This window comes from Seriola aureovittata, chromosome 13, assembly GCF_021018895.1.
Source record: "Seriola aureovittata isolate HTS-2021-v1 ecotype China chromosome 13, ASM2101889v1, whole genome shotgun sequence".
Lineage (NCBI taxonomy): Eukaryota > Metazoa > Chordata > Actinopteri > Carangiformes > Carangidae > Seriola > Seriola aureovittata.
The window spans coordinates 3,384,374-3,407,182 of NC_079376.1; the positions used below are offsets into that span (position 1 = coordinate 3,384,374).

At 45.5% G+C, this 22,809-nt stretch overlaps 1 protein-coding gene across 6 annotated transcripts in view; it reads left to right on the top strand.

Moving 5' to 3' along the window:
• numb (NUMB endocytic adaptor protein) overlaps positions 1 to 22,507 on the top strand; it is a 40,803-nt gene extending 18,296 nt beyond the window's left edge. Inside the window, exons 2-11 of one of the 6 annotated variants that reach the window (XM_056393054.1) lie at positions 4,299 to 4,435; positions 9,487 to 9,561; positions 15,201 to 15,233; positions 15,959 to 16,033; positions 16,881 to 17,021; positions 17,335 to 17,539; positions 17,802 to 18,101; positions 18,357 to 18,500; positions 19,138 to 19,287; positions 20,344 to 22,507. In XM_056393054.1, the coding sequence (XP_056249029.1) occupies positions 4,310 to 4,435; positions 9,487 to 9,561; positions 15,201 to 15,233; positions 15,959 to 16,033; positions 16,881 to 17,021; positions 17,335 to 17,539; positions 17,802 to 18,101; positions 18,357 to 18,500; positions 19,138 to 19,287; positions 20,344 to 21,092 (1,998 nt within the window). In that variant the 5' untranslated portion in view covers positions 4,299 to 4,309 and the 3' untranslated portion in view covers positions 21,093 to 22,507. The remainder of the gene's footprint in view (positions 1 to 4,298; positions 4,436 to 9,486; positions 9,562 to 15,200; positions 15,234 to 15,958; positions 16,034 to 16,880; positions 17,022 to 17,334; positions 17,540 to 17,801; positions 18,102 to 18,356; positions 18,501 to 19,137; positions 19,288 to 20,343) is intronic. The other 5 variants (XM_056393055.1, XM_056393059.1, XM_056393057.1 and 2 more) reach the window with 5 other exon arrangements.
• The last annotated feature ends 302 nt before the right edge of the window (positions 22,508 to 22,809 follow it).

Here is a 22,809-nt window from a genome sequence, read left to right on the forward strand (position 1 = left end):
CATTCCCGCTGCCTCCTCGTTTGTATCTCGTAGACGCGGCAATAGTCAGGAGAGAAGGCGAGTGGGATGTAAGCTGGCAGTAGCATGTTAAGTGGTTTAGAAGGTGAGTTTTAGGAAGGTGCTGAGAGATGAGGCAAAAAAACTATGGGGCTTTAATGGAACTACATCGGCCTATGAGATGAAGAAAATTACCATTTTTCAGACAAACTGTCCCACCTCTGTCTGTCCTTGGAATAAATTCAAAGAGGTTCTCCAAGTTTAAAATCTCTTGGCAGGAAATGTCCTGTTTTCTGTACTTGAGTCTGAGTTGGTGTCTGACTTCATCCCAGAACTTACCAGCCACTATTTTAAGTCCCTTGTGTCAAAAACTTCTTGTAGAAAAATATAATAACCCGGGAAACTAATTGGAGCGGAAACATTAGTCAGTTAATTAATATGTGAAAAGCAGAAAAATAACCATAAATAACAGTTTCAGTTGTTTCAAGCAAAAAATGAAAATTTTTTGTCTGTAATTGTGAACTGAAAATCTTTTGGCCAGACGTGAAGATGTTGTCACCTTGGGCTTTTTGAAGTTGTGATTGGCCTTTTTTCATTTTATAGACTAAATACATCGGTCTAATTGTAATGAATCAATAAAGAACCAGTCTTTGCAGTTCTGGATAATTACTCCATCTGGTAGTTATCTGCAGAAAATAAGTGGTTGTCAAATTTGCAACACAGCTGTTTCAAATTTGAAAAAAAAAGAAAAAGATGCCTGTTTTGTAAAACGCTTCCTACTGATAAATACGACTTGACTTCCACAGCACCACAAACACACCATTTTTATTAAAGATGTGTTAAACAACACCAGTGGCTGTTGATGCATCTTGAAAACGTGTTTAAAAACACATGAGCGCTGGGCGGCACCTCCCGTCCGCTGACGATACGACGAGCGGATTTCAAGGTGACAATATTTTCCTCATTAACGTGGAAACGCAAACGCCGTTTTTTGTTGCGGCGAAGACGAGGTGCTCAAGAGCAGACAAATCTGTTTTGGTGGTGCTCCTCCTCTTCACTCTGCAGGCTGGAATCATGCAGCCTGTCACTGGCACTGCAGTGAGCCCAAACATGATATGACCTAAATAAACGAGTGTGTTAGGGGAGAGAGAGAGGGAGAGAGCGGGAGTGAGGGATGGAGCAATATTTTTTCCCTCTCGCTCAGTCGTCTTGTTTTCAAACACTTCAGCCGACTGCAGGCTACAACTTTCACATGCCCGTGTGCACAGTCAAATGCATACAAGCACATTTATACAGTTTACCAGTCAGAGTGGGCGCGTTTACATCGTGGCACAAAGAGGGGGTCAGGGAGGAGAGAGAGGGAGGTTAAAATAATAACATCGTATCTGCTGTTAATCGTTAATTGTTCTGGTGGAATAATCGTAGTAATACACCTGAAAAGGGTATTAAGCTGTTATTACGCAGATGTTTGCACAGATCTCAGCACTTGTTAGACTTCGTCTCTGGCCTTGTGAGTTTGTATCTCTGCCCACAGTATAGCTCATGATTGTTTGTGAACGATGCAGTGAACAGTCAACAGGAGAGGCGTTGGCTGTGCCACACAGTAGTTTCCATTACAGAACATGTGGGGAAAAGGGCGACTAAAATCCACCAGCTTCAGTCAGAGTCTCCACTTGAATTTGGCTTCTGACTTTCTAGCCTGGCCGCACTACCTCACCCATTTGGCTAAGTGACTAACCATCGTTTAAAAGTCATAATTAGTTCGTAAAATGCAGTTTGCTTGTAAAAGAGGCTAAACAGCAGGTTCTATTGTGTCTTTTGTTGGTGCACTCAGGCTGTCTGAAGTGCAGATGGTGCATTCATACTCCTGGGATGTTTTCTGAGTCCATGGTCCACTCCTGGTCCTCTTCTTTAGTGATAGTAGGAAGTATGATGTGTTTGTGTGTGTGTGTGTGTGTGTGTCGGCGGCCTGGTCTCAGGACTCAAAGCTTCATTGTGTGCTGCCCACAGAGCCGGAGCCTGGCACAGGCAGATAAGACAGCCTCACCTCAAACACACTTTCTACCCCCAGCCATTACCGGCTCACAGGACAGGTTTCATTATGCAAACAGACAGCTCAGTCCTGTGTGTGTGTGTGTGTGTGTGTGTGGGGGGGGGGTTTGTGTAGTTAAGCAGGTGCATATGTGTGTGATCGCTCTACGCATGTGTGTGAGTGTATGCTGCTATGTTGCTGCTTGTTCTTGTGTTTGTGTTTGTGTGTTTGTGTGTGTGTGTGTGTGTGTGTGGACAGTCGGTTCTCCTGGATTAAAGACCTTTAATCCCGCCAGATCCTCATCAGCTCAGAAGTTAGTGGGTGCAACTTGTTAGTTGAGGAGTTTGCTCTTCGCTCACGTGTTAATAGTCAGAGCTGCATGGCTGAACAACTCTTGGTCCCCAGTTATCGGTTGCTCTGGGAGACATAAGCCAGGCTCTCTATGATGGACGCACCTCTCAGGTCTAGTTTGGATCAGCAACTTTTAATTGGGTCTCTGCTTTCCTGTTTCCTCCCAGAGCCAAGAAGACATACATGCACTGTTTAAAGAATGTGCTGCGTTAAACTGCATTTTTAGTAATACCTATAAAACTTCTACAGTTTCCCATGAATTGATTTATCTGTGGCGGCCCGTCACAATATCAACATTGACGTTGAGATTCTTACGATCTCAAATGGGAAAAATCTTATTTCATTGTAGAGCTGTGTGCTGTTCTCTCTCTCTCTCTCTCTCTCTCTCTCTCTTCTCTCTCTCTCTCTCTCTCTCTCTCTCTCTCTCTCTCTCTCTCTCTCTCTCTCTCTCTCTCTCTCTCTCTCTCTCTCTCTCTCTCTCTCTCTCTCTCTCTCTCTCTCTCTCTCTCTCACAAACACATTGACAACACACCCGCCTGAGTAGCGCCTCCTCCCTGTGCACGCTGAATCGATCAGGAGGGAGGACTGTTGTCGGCCTTTCCCCCCTCAGAGACGACGGCTAACTCGTCTGACCTTCATGTTAATGAGTTAACCATGTTAATCCATATGAATATAGACTCAAAGGGGCTCGTCCTAATCGGTATCTGACAACCTAATTTCTTAAATTTGATATTTACCACTGCACTGCTTTTTTGTTTTTTTTTTCCTTAATTTGTATTTTATTTTGATTTACAGATATGTAATTACACATATAGATATATGTTTATAAGTAATTTATTATCATTTTGTAAACCATAATTTTTGCTGTCACAAAAGCTGATGGCTGTCAGTTTATGGGCGAGGGGTTGGGAGGGAGGGAAGGAGTGGAAATGTGTGAGGAAGACTTGTAAGATGCATCCAAACCTGTCTGGAACAGTGATGATTAGCTATCCACTAAATTTGTTTCGAATATTTCCAGATTCAACCAGTGCTGAGAGGGTCAGGAAGGAAGGGATAGCTTTAGCTAATGAAGAGAGATGTAGGAGAGCAAAAGGAGGAGGACAGCAGCCAACATGCTGCTGTGGGAGAGCCAGCTAGGGCAGAAGCAACAGGTGAGATTGACAGCAGACACAGGCACAGAGTCGTAGATATTATCCAGGTATTTATTTGTCACAAAGCACTTGGCAGCTCTACGAACCTGAGAGTTTTTATTCTGCACGATCGTCTGCTTCCTGCCTCGTTGCTCCTGTTTTAAGTGACAGAATTGAGATCAACAGATCATTTAGTGTCCAGATCACACGCCTGGTCAAGTGTGCTATATGTATATTTCCTTGGCGATTGAGTTAACTGTCTACAGATATTAATTGAATATGTTGGAAAATTAAGAATGTGGAAAGTTAAATTATCCGGATTGCAATTTGCTGTGAAATGATGTCCCTGATGCAACGAGCGGTTAAAGTCTCTCAGTGGGAGCTGCAGACTTTCGCTCAGTGTGCTGCCTTGACTCCCAACACCACAGTGACTCAGGATCAGGCTCTTTTGTTCCTCCTTGTGAGAGACAACAGATTCCTGTGTTTCTGTTTTAAAGAATTCCTATTTACAGGCTCTAAACAGGACGGATGAAAGAAGCTGTCTAGCGCTGTCGTTCTGCACAATCACCAGCTACTTATCCATTATCACACACAGGAAGTTGACTAATTTCTGTGCTGACATACACTATTGACTGCACGTGCACTGGTACATTTCCCAGACTGAATATGCTTTACAGTTGTTTTGTAATTGTTGGCCTGTTTTCTGTGTTTCTCCAGTTTATGTGTCGCTGCAGCTGACTGCCCAGATTTCTCTCTGTGTTTAACAAAGTGTCTCTCTCTGCTCACAGGGAGCTCAGCGATGAATAAGCTACGGCAGAGCTTCCGCCGGAAGAAAGACGTCTACGTGCCGGAGTCCAGTCGGCCGCACCAGTGGCAGACAGACGAGGAGGCGGTCCGCAGCGGCAAATGCAGCTTTGCAGTCAAGGTGACCCCCCCCACCACAACCACCACCACCAGCAGCAGCCCCCACTCCCTGCCCCTTCCCTCACACATAAACACACCTGCATGCACAAAATCTCACACATACATTTCACAAACTCACAGAGTGGAGTGCTGACCTTACCGTGGCACACTCATACTTCTGAGAAACGTGCACGTCGCCCGACTCCCCAAGGGCGCCGCTTGTGATTAATCATAAGCATTCAGAGAGTGTGAGCGCAGCTTTTATCTAGGTTGCAAGTTTATCTGCTGTAGCCTTCCAAACCTGTGGGATGTGTGTGCACAATTGATTTCTGGAGTTTTCAGAACCACTTGAATTATCAAAAAATGTCCAGTTGTACCTGACAAATAACTGAGGGGCAGTGAAACAGTGAAGTCACACGGCACAGTGCAGTCTGCAGTGTCTCAGAAATGGACCGGACCTGCAGTGCTGCAGTTGATGAAGTGGAGAGTTCGCCGTATTGTGGCAACAAAACCTTCCACTTTTGCAAACAGAAGCGCAATGGTACACTTCCTCTCAACACACAGGTCCAAGTGTTCACCTCACCCGGGTTAAATGGGAATTGAAGAAATTTCAGAAAGAGAGTGTTTTCCTCAGAACATACTCCAACTCTGTGGCTGGTCAAAGGACAGGGGTTAGCACGTGCACAGGTTATGGTTTGTCACCAGTCTTATATCATTTCAGCAAGAAATAGGAATTGAAAATGCCGTTAGAGGGCGAAGGGAGGTGGAAGTGACAGTGGTGTGAAAGTAATGTTTCTCACTATGTTGAGATTTCTGTTGTAAGTTGAACAGATAGAAACTTGTGGTGGAAAGGGTGTGTGTGTGTGTGTGTGTGTGTGTGTGTGTGTGTGTGTGTGTGTGTGTGTGTGTGTGTGTGTAGGTCGGTCGATGGTTTCAAATCTCACATGCATTTCAGGCCGTGTGTGATACCTTCCCCTCCCCCACATGTGACCTATAAATTCACCCATCACTGTACTCGAAGCTAGGTTTGTCTATTAGCTGCTTTTTCTTCACACCTCTTTAAAGGTGTAGATAAAGTAAGTGTTCTCACATTTAGTTTTAATTTTCAAGTGTGCACGTTGGTTCTGATCTTCGTCTTTTAAAAAGATCTTTACAAATTGTTCTTTCCTTTGTAAACGCTCTGCATCTCCTGCATAAAGCAACAAAACAACAAAGCAGAATGAGGCTCTGTAACTGTAACCAGTCAGCTGTAGTCATGTTTTAAACTCGAGTAACTTAATATTGTTGCAGGATCTTGCGCCACTCTGAAGGTCTCATGGTAAACTGCTAAAGTAGTGATTCAATTTCAGAATCTCTCATCCACAGTGGACAAGTACAAAACAACGAATCTTTGATTGTTTAGATTCTTCCAAATTACTTCTGCAGCCACACACACTTCTCCACCAGCATTTTTTTTTTCTCCCCCCTCTGCACTGGCTTTCACCGTGCCAGTGCAACCTACCATGCTACTCCTCAGTCTCCCTCCTCCCTCCTCCCTCCTCCTCCTCCCTCCTCCTCCCTCCCCCCTCCTCCCTGTCTCCTGCTCTAGGTGCCTCGGAGGAGCCCAGTTGTGTGTGGGTTGGAATAGGTGCAGTGAAATTACCACTGACTGCTGCACCACAGAGTGGGAGGAGTGTGTTTCAAAGTGGTGTTGGAAGGAGAAGAGGAGGATCTGGGCTGGTGCTGATGTTTGATATGTTGTGGCTTGGCCCCCCCCCCCCTTTTTATAATCGCATCTTTAACAAACCTAGCATCAGCCCAGCTCTCCACTGATTATCACATTTTACCTCTGACTGCACAGCCTGTTATTGGCGCGTCAAATTAAGAAGCATTTGTGTTTTATTCATGTGCACATTTGAATGTGTGTGTGTGTGTCTGTTGCTTTCAGGCAGAAATCGCCTAGACAGACAATTATTCATGATTCAAGGTGATTGTCAAAGGCATAAAAATGTAGACTTGCTTTTTTCTATGGAAATGTCAGCCTTATGAGACTGCTGGAGGCTGGAGGTGGATGTGAGATTAGATGAAATTGCTTGTGTGTGTTGCTTACCAACCGAAAACAGATGAGAAGGAAACGTGCCTATATGTCCTTGGTAAAAAATTAAATTATGTAGAGTTATTTGTATAAAGATGAATTGTGTGTGTTTTTGTGTGAGCTTGTTTTCTGCAGTTTGTGAAGCTGCTCACACCTTTCTATTGAATCTGACACGACTCTGAAACTACTTTACGTTTTCACCTTCGCAGTTTTGTGTTGTAGTCTGGACGGACAGAAACTGACACCCACGGTTGCTCCTGATTGGCTCTCATCAGCCTTGACTACTAGTGGTGAATACAACATGATAATGCATTACAAGTGTTACTGACCTTCTTGTCTTTGCTCGCTGCTGTTGAGGAGTTAAATTCTGTATTTTAACACTGTAGCTGTCTTTTCTGTTCCTCGATCGTAGTGTTTTTTAAAAAAGTTTTTTGCAGAGTAGACAATCTGCTTCCTGTTTACACCAGCTCGCACATGCCCAGTGTTCGCGATTGCTCTGGTATGTATGTGTTTTCAGGTGTGATAGTCTGGACAGAGATAGTTTTTGTTTGAAAAGGAAAACATAGTGGTGTGGACGTAGCCTAAGATAAAACCTGAATATTCACACAGTGCAGGTCTGTTCTGATTAACTGTCTCGCTGTCTTGACCCCTGCACTCCTCAAATGTTTACAAAAGTGAATTTAAAGGCACCCCAGTGTCGCACTGTCTGTATTTGTTATATTAACTCTGCTGGCCCTTTGCACCTGGAAAATCATCCCCATGGACTTAAAAATGAAAATAAAATATTTAATCTTAAGTCGTTCCTCAGCAGACACCAAAACTGTGGTTGCAGCATCTCAATAGAAATATCATGATAAATAAACTGCATCTAATCCGAGCCCACTGTAGGATTAGTGCCAAGTGGAACTAATCCTGAGGTCGTCCCACAAACAAACCAAATCACCCCCCCACATGTGCAACACGCTGTTCTGGAGATATTAATTAATTCTTTCTTTTTAAAGTTGCTTTGGTTCAGCTCATGCATTAAATGCGAATGTTTCGGCCTCCACATTGTTGCTGCCCGCGAGTTACTAACAGGACGGAGTAAGACGCCACAATAAAGCATCTGTTGTGACATTTCAAGCCTCCCCTGCGTTTACTCATCTCACCTCAGCCACGTCTCCCGGCACGTCCGCTGTTAGTGGCGCCGCTGCTTTCATTGTCCTCACTACCCACAGCTGCCTCCTCGCATCAGCTGCCTCTTTAAACACGCGTGCATCTCTGCGCTGCACATCTCCCAGTGTTTACATGCGTAACCATATACACACACGTGTATTCTAATACGCCGACAGTATGACTCACAGTTGTGGCGTCACACTCTTAAAAATAGCCGGGCCACAGGGTGGGGGTGACAGGCAGGAGGTGGGGGCGGCCAGCGTCACTCGCTCTGTGTGTATCTATAAGGAAAGGGTAAGGACTTCCTCTCCGGCCCTTCGTGCACAATGGCTTCTGGGGCGGTCAGGGTTGAGTCTGGAGTGACACACAGCAGGGTGAGATGCTGCTTCAGGTCGGGAGGGAGGAGCTGGAGGGAGGAGGCAGCTTTTTCCGTTCATTCAGCTGCAGTTAAACTTACTCACACAGGATTTTCAGCATAACTCCTGATATAGGTTGTGATGTGTTTGGAGCTCAGGCTTTCCCTCAGGAAACTGGTAATGCGAGTAAAAATACAGTGTTATCAGTCATCACTGCAGATTCCTGAGCTGCAGCTGATGAATGTTGCTTTTGGTTAATTAGTTGCTAAACTGTGTTTTTTTTTGTTTTTCACAATGACCTCGGTCATTAAATATGTGACATACACTGATGTAATGCTGCTGCTCCTATTCCCTGAAGGTTGATATTAGACTGTGACTAACGCTTGGGGGAGGGAAAATAGCCTGAAGAGATGATAAGTCGATTAACTGTTGAGTTGAAAATGAATCTGCGGCTGTTTTGATACAGAAATAAAGAAATAAACTTCTCAAATGTGAAGATTTAATGCTTTTGAATATGAAAACAAAACAAGACATTTGAAGACATTGACCTGGGCTGTGGGAAATTAATAAGCCATTTTTCACGATTTTCTACTTTCAAAACGATTAATTGAATAATCAAGAAAATTATAAATTATCTAATAAAAATGTTTGTTAGCTGCAGCCCTGAGTTGTAGTATAAAACAAACAACTTAATTATGAAACCATCAGCTTGTGGCCTTCAGGTCGGGGATGACCCTGATGAAGGCCACAAGCTGAAACACACTGGTCTAATAATAAAGTTGTTCTTTATATGACAAGTGTCAGTAGAGGCAGTCTTTATTCGAGATGAGGCAGCGCACGTCATTATAATATCCTGTGGGTGGTCCTGAAATAATACATTGGTGGGTGATGAAGCGATGAACGTTTCATTCTGCGGAGATCAAACAATCGCTGGAAAGTTTTGAAACCTTCCTGCAGCTGACGGCGTTACCTTCCCCCGATCCTTATACGCCCTGATCCTACAAAATACCTGCTCCAGGTTCAAGTTTTCCAAGTCCACACGAACACACAGGAGCCGCTGTGTGTCGGCCGTGATGAGTCTGTGACGAAACAGCAGCTTCTGTTTGCACCTTTTTTGTGTTTTTGTTTTGTTTTTTTCTCATGTGATTCCTTCCTCTGAGAATCACACGCTGCATCTGCCCATTTATATTTATCAGGAACGGCTCAGTGTTTTCTCCATAGACAAATTTAGGGAGTTGAACAGCAATTGACCTCCAAATGTTAATTAATTAATCAAGTGTATAAATCATCAGTGCCCGCGTACCAGGGGGTATTAGACTATTTGGACTCATTTGAATAGCCAATCTATTTCCAGAGTTTATTATTGTAGCGTTACTTAAACTTCACAGGAAAGGTTTGTCACAACATTAATCACTCTCTCTCTCTCTCTCTCTCTCTCTCTCTCTCTCTCTCTCTCTCTCTCTCTGTCTACCTCTCTCTACCCTGCAGTACCTGGGACACGTGGAGGTGGAGGAGTCCAGGGGGATGCACATCTGCGAGGATGCAGTGAAGCGGCTGAAGACGGTAGGTTTCACTAGGAAAAACCCCTCTGTACTTCCAGGAACAAGGCCGCCAGACTACCAGATATCCTACTTCCTTCTTATCTGCTCTTTCTCTTATCTTTTCCTCCATTAATTTCCTCCTCTGTGATACCAGCCTCCTTGCTGACATTTTCTAACATCTATTTCATGACAGACCTCCTTCTTCTGTCAGAATGTGGGTTTGTTCTTCTCACCGTTTCATCACTGTTCATTCCCGCCAAGTTTACCTCTGTACACGAAGCCCTGGTTAAGTGCGGCTGATTGTTACCATGTGAGGGTCTCCACCCGGCCTGACCTTCAGACAACCTCTAGGGGTGTCGAGGTCTGCTCTGAACGTCTCTTCCTCTCCCGGCCGGAGCAGATAGGCCGGCCGTGGACTTCCTGCCGCGGCAGATTCCTCCGGAGTTGCGCAAAAAGAACAAATTCCAGTTTGGGAAGCAGGGGAGGGGAAGTGGGGGAAGCTGTGGAGCAATTGCTTTTCCATGTTGTCAGTTGTTTGCCAGGGCTCCACCCGGGTTATAAAGTCCTGTGGGTAAATGAGTGTGATTCTCTGAAGTCGAGGCCAAACCTGAGTCGACAGGTTCTGCGTCTTGGGTCTGTCTCTCTGTGTGATTAGAGCCCGTTCAGCAGCTCTTCATGTCTCATGACAAAAATTTGAATTCTGTGCCAAGAAAAATTACAGAACTCCTGCTTGAAGTGTCTGTGATAAGCTTTCAGTTTCAATTGAAGATGAGTCGGACTAAATGAGAATTCACACCCTGTTTCTCCTGTTATCGATACTCATTCTTCTTGCTTCATAAAAATTGTGCTAAGGACCTTTTTAGTTGCATCACATGTTCTACTCAGAGAGCAGTTTAAGACTACTTGAGCTGCTGGAAGCTGTTTGTTGGTATGATTATACTGAAGAACATGCCCCAGAGTAATCTCATATTTTATGAGAGCAATTTAATGGACAGTAAAAACCCTTCAGTTTTCATATCAGTTAAAATAGAACAATATAATAAAACAGGAGTTTACATGATGCAAATACAATAACACACACCAGTATGTGGTTCACTTGACACACACACACACGCACACACACACATGCGCGCACGCTCATACAGCTTGTGCTTTTTCATACAGTGCCTATATGTGGTCACAGGCATGAACACACTTGTAGACACTTGTAGCGGCGTGCATATGTGTGAATTTACACGCAGTTTCGCAACCTCATACACTGGTATGACACACATTTGTAACACACACACACACACACACACACACACTCAGATAGGACACACAGGCAAATCATTTGTTCAAACAGAAACGCACACAGGAAGACGTTAACACACACAAACTGTATGTGAGCATAGACATAATGCTCTTATAGTGAACACACAAACACACGCACGGGAGCACATACACGCTGGTGCTTGATGAGGTCACATGGTGTACACAGAGCCCGAGGCTGTGAGATCTTATTGAGTTACAGTCATTTTAACAAGGTGGACAAAATGGAGCCAACTCCAGAGGAGAGGAGCGGCGGGGGCTCCCGCCTCCCGTCCTCCCGCAGGCCGCGACTCTCTGACCCTCCTTCAACCTAATGACATTTCCTCCTCTGCTCCCTCGCTTCCTCGCTTTCCACAGACCTTATCTGTAAGCCAGCACAGGCATGACTTTAATGATCTGCATTTATAAGCAGTGATGGGAAATTAATGCTTTTTGTTTTTTTTAAATATGAGTCATGCTGGCATCATTTCATGCTCCACCTCTGCACTTTCCTTCGAAGCGGCCTCCATCATCCAGTTGAGTTCTGGCATTGACGTTGCAGTTTTTACCTGTGTGCCCGAAGCAGCTCGTCTTACAGGAAATGCCAGAATACAATCACGGTTGTTTGGGAACTGCGTCCATTCATTCCAGTGAAAGGAACTAGCACACAGTAGATTTTTTTTTTCCTCCTCCAGGTGTGTCTCCTTGTTGTCTGCTGCCTCATCCCACTCACCTCCCATACATGAGATGCCGTCACACTGGATTAATAGCACTTCTAGGCTTTGGGAAAGTTTTACAAATACTAAATCTTCACTATTTAAAGATTCATAACAGGAATATTAATATTCGCTAACATTAAGCGCCGGAGCCGAGAGCAGCGGAGCGACAGGAGGAGTCGTGCTGCACTGCGTCGCTCTGCGCTTCATTTCCATTGCTCTAATTCTGACTCTGTTACAATTAGTTTTGTAGTTAAGTGATTTTCAGACAAGATGGATTGTTTACTTAATGGGCTGCATCACTCTGTCTACAATGACCTGCATAAAGAGAATAAATCTGACAAAATGAGGTTTCTGACTGATGCTTCGTATCATTGACGTTCAGGGGTCAACCCTCACGTGAGGTCAGTTTTACTCACGTCCTTTCTTGGCACCTCTTTACAATCATACAAGCCTCATCAGGGATTTATAAATATCTATAATTGGGTCATTAATTTGGTTGTTAACACTTTATAAATCATGCAATTAAAACACAGTTTTCGTACATTAATGCAGGCTCACTATGTGGCAAGATCAAGTTAATGTTTACTACTCATTGACCTCACAAATGAGATATTATTATTTATAACTGGTAATATTGAGTCTTATTGTAAAGTGTTAAAACGCATCATCATTTATTGAGTTACTGTAAGGCTCCATTTACCAGTTATAAATGCTAGTAACTCAGTACTCATTGCTCAACTTGATCTTGCCAAATAGTGAGCCTAAATCCGTGTATTAAAACTGTTTTATAACTTGTTTATTTATGATTTATTAAGTGTTAACTGAATTAATTCACCTAATTATAAACCATTTATAAATTCTTATAATGGTGGTTTATGGGAAAATGGTAGGGTGGTGAAACTCCCTGATGTCAGTTAGCTCAGTCGGTGTCAGATCTAGATCATCGGGACCCGACCAGGGCCCCCATCCTTTAAACAACTAGCAAAGGCCCTGATTGGTCCCAGTTCCCCCTCACTGACTAACTGTTGCCAAGCAACAAATACAGTCCCCACCAGTTGAGAGAATGTGAGTAAAAATGACTCAGCAGAAAACTTTTTCCAGGAAGTGATAAGTGAATTGGTGAGGCACCGGGCCCACACCTGTAGGCTCTTAATATTTGATGTGAGCTGCTGAGAGGAAGCTGTTTCCTGAACATCAGCTGACTGCAGCCAGACAGCAGCCACAACACCGACATTATCTGGCAGCATCAGCACTTAAGGTCTTGGGACGGGCGAGAGAGATGAAGAGCATCAGTGAGCTGATGCTGTGAGACGCAGAAGTCGGAAAAACACGGAAGCGAATGTGGTCAGAGTTCCCCCACGTTTGTGCCCTGAGCTGGAGGGTGCGTGTTGGCGGTCTAGCTCGTCAGTCAGTGTGTGTTGGTGTGTGACAGCGACAGCTCTGAGCCGACTCCATTGTTTTTCCCAGCAGCCTTTGGGACATTAATGAGAGTTTTCTCGCAGCTCTGCAACCTGTGACTCAGAGGGGAGGAGGAGGAGGAGGAGGAGGAGGCTGCATTGCGGCACCGTCAACCTCCAAGCTGCCCTTTTTGTGCTGTCATCATGATGTCACTTCCTGCTGCTGCTGTTGGCCAGCCGCCAAGGGTTGGAGGTGTATTCTGTGTTGTTCTAGCAATTGGGGAATGTTTCCGTGGTGACCAGGAGTGTTTCCTCTGTGTAGACTGGGTGGGGCACGCCACCGAGAGACGCTGACACGCTGAAAGAATTTCAATTGTATTTGTACATCAACAGCCAGTAGCCTGAGGGTACATCATTGACAGTGTATCCATGTCCGTCAGACAGTGTGTGTGTAAGCCTGTGGTTTCAATAAAGACTTTGAGCGTCACATGGTATGAAAAGTTGTCTCGGATGCCTTTCCACCCCCACTACAGATATTTCCTGAGTAAATACCAAATGTGGGAAACTACAAAACGAAATCTCCCCTCAGCCCCGAGCCGCTTCTTCTCAGAGGGAATTCTCCGGTCACGTCCCGAGCTACAACTCAAATAAATACACTTGCTGTAAGGGATCACACGCCGCCCTCCCGACGCTCTCAGCTTCTTTAACAACGTGTCAAGTAAAGTAACAGGATGAGGTACAGACTGTCTTGGAGAAGAGGTGTCTGTCATGTTTGTAGCAAAGAGCACAGATTAGGCCTGTCGCAGCTGTTTCACGAGATGTGTGAGTCCTTGTTGCGCATCCTGCTGGTGGTTAGTGTTGTTCTTGGGGGCAGAGACACAGATTGTTAGCATCAGTTGAAGGGCTTGCATATCAGCGGTAAAGTTGTCTGCTAAAAACAGGTCAAGTATCCTCAGCTTAAGATTTTTATCAGCTCAGAAGTGAAGCTCGTCGGCCACAGAGTGCGTTTCCCGCCTCAGTTGTTTCATTTTTGCCTTGTTGGCTTCACCCTGATCTTTCACAACTCAGCTTTCCTCTCTGCACAGAAAGCTTTTTTCCCCTCTGTAGTTTCATCACAGTTCACACATTGAATACCTGAATATTGTATTACCTTTTTGTTGGTGTTATACATTGTTTTGTCTTTTTAAGCAGGTTTTTTATTGCAGAGAAATGCCTCCAAATCCCCCCTCCCCCCACACTGCCCTCCCATTCTAACTCTCTTAACCCTGTCGACTGTAACCACCACGCTTACTAACACTAGCTGTGCAGGCTCTGCCATCATCTGCATGTCTGTGTGGTTCTCAGAAACGCACCCACACACACACTAACAAACGCTTAGCTCATTCCAAATGAATCTCCAGTGCTGGTTAACACGTTAAATCATGCATTAACATGGAGCTTGGAGAGCTGTCTCCACCGTGGCTGTGTAACAGGAGCAGAGTGGCACTCCTTTTCGCAGCTTATGGTGGAGGAGAGGAGTTCTCGGGGAGCAGGGGGAAGAAGGGAGGATTAAAAACTAGGCTGGGCCGGGGTCTGGCTGCGGTGTCTTCATGTGGTTGTGGCGGCCTAAACTTGACCCTTGACTCCGGCTGACTGGTGAACAGTCACAGGCTGGACTCAGAGGTCAAACGGCCGTCTGTGGGAAATCTGTTTCTGTCTGCTGAACACGAGGACCACGTCTCGGTCTAGGAATCAGAAGGAGAAGGAATAAAAACGGGATTATCCCCTCCACAGACGCGCACCTGAAGGTCTGCCATCTTTATCTCCTCTGTCCAGGGCGGCCGGGTGTGCCGTCTCAGCCGTTGGTCGTGTTTACCGGGTTGTTGCTGTTTATTTCAGTCACATAAAAGAACTTAGAGGTGTCGTTTCCTGCAGTAACATGGTTCACAGGCTTTCCGGTGTCGTAGTACTAACAGAGATCATTGTCAAACAGTAACAACCACAGTATCACCCATTTAAACATCACTTTGGAGCTACCTGATCCCTTGCCTCACTCACTCACTCACCCACTCACTCACTCACTCACTCACTCACCCACTCACCCATTCACCCACCCACTCATAACCCAGTTTCACTTTCACCCAAAAGAAAAAAAAAAAAGAAAACCAAATCAAATCCCTTCCCGTAGGCTCCAGACAATCCTTAGACTTCCTAGGTAACATTTTCATGCCTTGTTCCTCCCTCCGTCTCCTCCACCCCTCTCACCCACCCTCCAGGACAGGAAATTCTTCAAAGGATTCTTTGCAAAAGTAAGTTATTGCTTTGTGTGTCCGAGTGTGTTCCTCTTTATTATTAGCGTTTATTTATTTATTTATTTATTTATTTATTTATATTAATTTTTTTTCCTCCTCTCACATAACACTTCACCCTTTGATTGTGTCTGAAGGCTGGAAGAGACACACACACACACACACACACACACACACACACAGGGAGAACACTGTCTGGAGAGACAAACACAATGATGCATGTGTCTGTGAGCAGGTGGGGTGGTTTAAGCTGGGGTGGGGCACTTTTTTGTGTGTGTGTGTGTGTGTGGTTTTGTGTTAACAGGCGTGCCTTCTCTCCCCTCAGCCCTTCTTCCATGAACCACGAATGGAACAATGAACAGCTTGTGTGAATGAACGTTTCCTTTTTGTGCACAGATATTTTATTGTTGTTGTTCTAACCAATGGGGGGCCACCGCTGTCGACTGCGTCTGTGCACCAAACCTCATACCAATCATCCTGTTTCTTTTATTACATTTCGGGTACTAGTGAATGACACAGCACTCAGAGAAAACGACTCCTGACTTGTGTCTTCTTTTTGTCTCTTACCTGGTGCTTTCTCTTTATTTACAGGTGTGCTTTGTGTGTGTGTTGAATAGGTACCGAGGATTGGTACAAAGGGAGGTAATCTTGGGGGATTTGGAAAGACTGGAAAAGTCGCTTTGTTTCTTAACTCGTTCCTGTCCCTGTTGTGTGTGTGTTTGCAGGCTGGGAAGAAGCCGGTGCGGGCTGTGTTGTGGGTGTCGGCAGATGGTCTTCGTGTTGTAGACGACAAAACAAAGGTAATGACTCCCTTCAGTCCTCTATCATAGAAGTGATTAAAAAGAAGGAGGTGCCAGAGGAAGCGCACAAGGCTTTAGCAGCTTTAAAGAGGGAAGCTGCCGAGCCGCAGCAGTTAATAACGGTTGTGAAGCTGCTGCACGCCTGGTCCAGTGACCTCCACAAGGCCCTGTGTAGAAATATGTGCTCAGTGCACCTGCAGGAGAAGATACGAGCTGAGCAAACAGTATCGCATTTAAGATTACATTGACACCTGCTGGAAAGCTTTGGTACTGCATCAAACATTAACTTCAGACACCTGGCTTCATGGTTTCTGTGAGGCTGCAACCACAAGAACAAGTTACAGGAGGAAGAAGGGACTGTTCTGTCTCTCTCTCCTTTCTTTTTATGTCTTAATCTACACAGATATTTATGTTTTTTTTATTAAATGTCTTGGTATTTATTACTAACACTCAGTTAACTTTGCCGACAGGGATGCCAAGCTCTGCCAAGCCAGGAAAACAGTTTAAAATATTATTTTATGAACAGAAAATGTTAGAATTAGAGGAATTACTGAAAGATACTGTGAAGTAGTCCAGGCTCCTGCGTGTTGTTATCTTCTCAGTGTTGTTCATTACGTGAGGGTCAGGTTTCAGACTGCTGCTTCCTGAGCCGATAGTAGTTCAGACTTATTCGAGCACCCTTCTCTGTGAAGCACTGTTCACTGCGCAATCATTTATCCCACATTTTGAACTGACTCGAGTGAGAATCACTTAACCCTGACACCCCCCCCCCCCCCCCGAATCTTCACGCTTGCTATAATGAGGTAATGGCTGCTCACTCTCTCTCTCTCTCTCTCTCTCTCTGCAGGACCTGATCCTGGACCAGACAATAGAGAAGGTGTCGTTCTGCGCTCCGGACCGGAACTTTGAGAGGGCGTTCTCCTACATCTGCAGGGACGGCACCACGCGACGCTGGATCTGCCATTGTTTTATGGCCATCAAAGACTCAGTGAGAAGTCACTCAAACATGTTGCATGGGCGCAAGCTGTACATTTCTATCAAGACTTTTACCATACTATTGTTACATGTTCTACTATACCAATTTTCTGATTGATATTGATTGTAATTGATAGGAGAGGAAGGGAACTGATTATTACTTTCCATTAAGACTCTGCTGTGAGCTCATGTACATTAGGCCACAATATTCATTTCACACCTGGTTGCTCAGTGAAGGTGGGACACCACTGCTGAATGAACACAGGAGAAAACTCCGGACCCCAGCAGACCTTAAAGAAATGTTATCTTCATCGTCTCTGTTCCAGGGAGAGCGCCTCAGTCACGCTGTGGGCTGCGCCTTCGCCGCCTGTCTGGAACGAAAACAGAAGCGGGAGAAGGAGTGTGGGGTCACGGCGACCTTTGACGCCAACAGAACCACTTTCACCCGCGAGGGCTCATTTCGTGTTACTACGGCAACAGAGGCGGCAGAGCGGGAGGAAGTCATGAGGCAGCTACAGGATGCTAAAAAAGGTTTGTGTTTGTCGTGTCGCTCCCTGACCTGGGAAAAGGGTCGGCCAGTTCGACCAAGGTCTTTTATATAATACTCCCACCTCCAGCTGATGTTATTGCTGCATTTGTTTGGCTTCTGTGGAGGAGAAAATAGAAGTCTGCTATTTGAGGAACGGCCAAACAACACCTACCAATAAACATAGACACACAGCACTGTGAAATTCAACTAAAAAAAGTATGGCAAGAATCCTTTCATTGGATTTTCTTTCCCCTTCTCTAACAGCAGAGACAGATGTGAAGGTTGCTGGGAACTCAGCCACCAGTGTGACAAACTCCTCAGCACACCAGACAGGAGGTTCACCATCCCCCTCGTCCTCCCCGCCCCTCTCTGTGTCCGCCCTGGGACCTCAGGCGATCCCCCGCAGACACGCGCCGGCCGAGGCTCTTGCCAGGCAGGGCTCCTTCAGGGGCTTCCCGGCCCTCAGTCAGAAGACGTCTCCCTTCAAACGACAGCTGTCGCTGCGCATGAACGAGCTGCCCTCCACCATGCAGCGCAAGTCCGACTTCCCCATGAAAAACACAGGTGGGTCCCCGGCTCCTTCGTTGCTCCACACAGCTGATAACCTTCAAGTACAGTCTGTTAGGATCAGTTGGAGCGATGCAGAGAACAACAGAATAAAATGTCTAATTTTCAGTCTCCGTTTGAAATAATGTGGATTAGTGACTAATCCAACGTGAACACATTCCCAGAACAAAATTACTTTCTGTCTTCTAATGGAGTGATGTCCTTTATCTGATGTATTCTAGTGATGTCTGCCTCTGTTTTGTCCTCCTATAGTACCTGAGGTAGAAGGCGAAGGTGACAGCATCAGTTCGCTGTGTACCCAGATCACAACAGCATTCAGTGGCCCCCCGGAGGACCCCTTCTCCTCGGCACCGATGCCCAAGCCGGCTTCATCCCCACAGTCTCCTGTAGCACCAGGTAAAACCTCCTCTAATAAACCTTTAATATCTAACACGTGTCACCATGACAACTCACCTGATTGGCCAGCTGTGTGAAGCATGAGACGCTCTGATTGAATTTGTGTAGGGAAGAGATTTAAGTAGAGAAATTACACATTACTGCCGCTCCGTCACAATAGATTAGTTCACTGTGCCAGCTGCTTATTATGCAGCATCAATTGTTTTAGCTTCTTGTAGTTACTAAAATAAAAGTCTTAATGTGTGTTATCAACTAATCGGCCATTTTGCACCCGACAAGCAAAACTACTACATTCATTAGGGAAACGAGGAAGCGCACGCTAATAGACTGGTTGTTGTCTGTGGCCAGTTCTTCTGGGCAGCAGTCTCATTCATTGCCCACATTTTGGCTGAATTTCTTGTTTCTGTTTCGGCGCCGTAGGAAATGAGTAGACTTCCAGTGACTTGCTGATTATGTCGCCTGCTCACATTTTGTCCTAACTGAGTTCATAACATTTATCTCACACGTGTGATTAACACTTGTAAAAGACTGCTAATTAACCGCACGGTGACATTGTGCATGTCTAACGAAGGATCGGCCCGTCACAGCCGACGCGCCGGCTTGCTTTGTACTAGCATCTGTCTTTTATCTGCTGTAGTGAACGGCACAGCTCCAGCCTTCTCCGTTGCCGTTGCCGCTGCTGCTGTTGCTACTGCTAACCCCCCAGTTCTGGCCCCCGCTCTGCCTGCTCGAGAAACTAACCCCTGGGCTAAGACCCCAGCAGGGGCCCCGGCCTCAGCACAGCCAGGTAAGCGGCTCCTCAGGAAGGTTAAAGTTGCAAAACAACGGTTCTTCGTTTGGAGTTATTGCAAAGGATAAAGTTCCTGTTATCACGGTGGACAAGAGGATACGAGGGCTGAATGTCAAGGAGCCGCTGGTCCCAGCAGACATGTTTGCTGTCATTGTGCATTAAACTTTTTAATGATTCAGAGTCAGAATCACTTAAACTGGAGGTTTTCACACTGTGAGGGAGACACTGTTGTGCATGAGGCAGGTGCATGCTGCTGTTCTGAACAACAGGTTGTTAATCATTGTAGTTTGACCTTCTGATTTGTCCCGCTTATCAACACAGTCAGCACTCGAGCGGCATTAGTGGCAGTGACATAAAGCTCACTGAGGAAATTTAAATACTTTAAAACCCTTAGTGACAGATTGCTGCAATTTGCAAGAAAAATAGTTTCTCCTCCCCAGAGTCATAACTCAGTCAAATCTCATCACAGACTCTTTTTATTTTTATTTTTAGACACAGCATAACTTACGCTTTCCAAGGATATCCACACCTCTGATGTCCGTCACATGAACCAAGTTCTGGAGTTCTTCTCTTCACAATACATAACAATTCCCTCAGTATCAAAGTAATCCGGTGACAGCTGTCTGTGTATCAGTGGGCACATTGAAAACTGGAACTGCTTACACCTGTATCCCTTTACCTTTAAGGCCAAACTGTAGATGTGGATCTTATTTGTTACTTTTATCAGCTTTAAAGGGGTAATTCAGGTTTTTTGACGTGGAGTTGTGTGTAGAATACTTTCCTTTGGCACTACATTTTTCAACCACTGAGCTATCGTATTCCTACGCACAAGCGCACCTACGGAGCGCACTGTATTACGCCACTTTCTGATTCACTCAGCTGCCAGCTTTCCTAACTGGGAGCGCACTGAACTGAATGCACTGTGGGTAATGTACCGAGTATTCATGAGAACCCCACGTCAAAAAACCCGAACTATCCCTTTAAACTTTATCAGTAATTAAATGTTTGGTTTAATCACTTATTTTGCCTTTTCTGTTTACTCTCTGACAACAGGAAGTGACTGGTCATCACCTACTCCAGTGATAGTAGTCCCCCCCTCATCCTCCCCAGCTATACCCTCCCACAAACGCACGCCATCAGAAGCGGACCGGTGGTTAGACGAAGTCACCAAGTCTGTCCGAGCTCCGCAGCCTAATCCGATCATGGCAGCGGCATCGCCCCCCACCCAGCAGTTCACTGCCCCCGTGCCGATTCCTGTGGCGCCCGTTCCCTCTGTTCCCTTCATGTCCTCTCTGCCCCCCGCCGTGCCCATGTTGCCCCCTCGCCAGCCTGCCTTCCACGCTCAGGCTCCAGCCTCCTACCCAGTGTCCAACGGGCTGCCGTTCCCTCAGCCCAGTGTGCCTGTGGTCGGCATCACTCCTTCACAGATGGTGGCTAATGTGTTCGGCTCAGCCACGCAACCCCAGCCGTTCCCCGTCCCTGCGTCTACGACCCCCCAGCACGATGTCCAGGCCGTCGGCAGCGTCAGCCCGTTCATCAAACCCCCGCAGTCCGCGGTCATGAACCCTGTTCACCTCCAGCCATCCAATGGCAGTGTGACCTTTAACGGAGCAGACAGCTGGGCAGCTCCGTCCCAACTCGCTCCATCCTCCCCAGCCTCCCAGCCGCCCCCACAGCAGCAGGAAGATGCCTTTGAGGCCCAGTGGGCAGCTTTGGAGAGCCGCTCACGCCAGCGCACCACACCCTCCCCGACGAATCCCTTCTCCACCGAGCTGCACAAGACCTTCGAGATCCAGCTCTGAAGCCTGGGCTTGAGATGAGAACGTACTGGACAATAAAGATTTGCTTGAGCAGGTGGGTGATTGACTACAGAAGAGAGCGACACGTCCTGCCTCTCCTCGTCTCGGTTTCAGCGGACAAGCTCAGCGGGGCTGAAGAGAACTGGCACAGTGGAGAGCAGCAGGTGAATCAACAGGGAGCGGAGCTCTGCACAGCAGTGAGGGGAGAAAAAAAAAAACAAAACAGGTTGCTGTTAACAAGGGTGCAGCTCCCCAGGCATTTCATTAGCATCGTCTGTATTGTTTTTCGTTTGTGCTGTGGCGCGCAAGGTCGTCATTACCCCGTGGATTATCCGTGCTGAGCCACATCCAGCCCCCTTGTCAGCCCCCTCCCACCCACCCACCCACCCAGGTGCGGTTGCTCCCGTCCCCTGCCCTCCTTTTGCTCCGTTTAGCTCCCAGCGCCCCCTGTTGACAGGACGAGACCTCCCTCACCTGGCAGAGGAACTGCAGCACTGAGAGAACTCGGCTTCCAGATGAGAAGTTCTCGTTAATAACTTCCCAATCAGAAGAAGAGTGAGACAATGCCAAAATCTTTATTTTTATGCATTAAGTATATTTTAAATAGCTTTGGAATCTAACAGAAGAGTTGTAAGTAATCTTGCCAAAGGCACAGGCTAGCTACAATGAGACAAGTTTATGTTCGTGTATACAAGAAATGACCCTATATATTATACATAAATATATATATATCTATAAAGAATCTATACTGTACACACAGCTCACAGCAGTGCTAATTTTTAATGTGATGTAAAGAGATTTTGTGAAGGGACAGCTGCTTTACCTTTGTGTTTTATTGTTTTATTTTTGAAGAAAAATCTCTTTATTGCCGTCTATTGCATCCTCTGATTGGATGTGAAGCATCTCACTGTAAATACGGTATCATTGCAGCAACAATCAATGTGGACCTAGCGATGGTGGTGGTGCCCAACTGGTTGCCTCTCTTACCTGTGCTCAGTTTTCAATATTTTAGTACACATCAGTACTTAACATTTTACTCCTTCTGTCTTCATTGTCATTCTTTTTGCGTGGTAACGATCTTGTTTTTTATTTAACACATTAGGATGTGTCATCTTCTGTTTCTCCACCTCTTGTATTATTGTTATTATTATTATTATTTTTTTTTTTTTAGTAGTTGATTTCTAAATTCTTATTTTGCACAAGCACTAAACGTAGATGATTTGACCTCACAGGTGACCTTGATCAACATGGGTTAGTCAGTTGTGGTGCTGCAGTAGCTGAGAAGCTGCGTGCTGACCTGCCCTGACCTCCGTTAGCCTGCTGTGTTCTGACGGTCAGCAGAAAACTACAGGGAGATAAAACGGTTTCATCTCTCACTGTCTAATTTCTCTCTTGTCATGTTTTTTTTTTTTTTTTTTTTTAAATCAAACCTGTGAATATGATCTATTCTCTGATCTATTTTTCCATTTTGTAATTATTTCATTACTTTATTCCACTTCTTTGGAGAAATATTGAAGCTAAAAGATTGAATAAATTGATGGTGGTAGAGGAAAAAGTGGTGTGTGTTCCTGAATACTGTTATGTTTTGAACATAAAATCCTTTAACGCTGATGAAGAATTGAGTGCCATTCCTCAGGGTGCAAGCTGGAGCTAAAGAGGAAAATATTCAGGTAGTATTTTTATACAGAATTTATCAAACAAAAATGGCCGACATTCACTG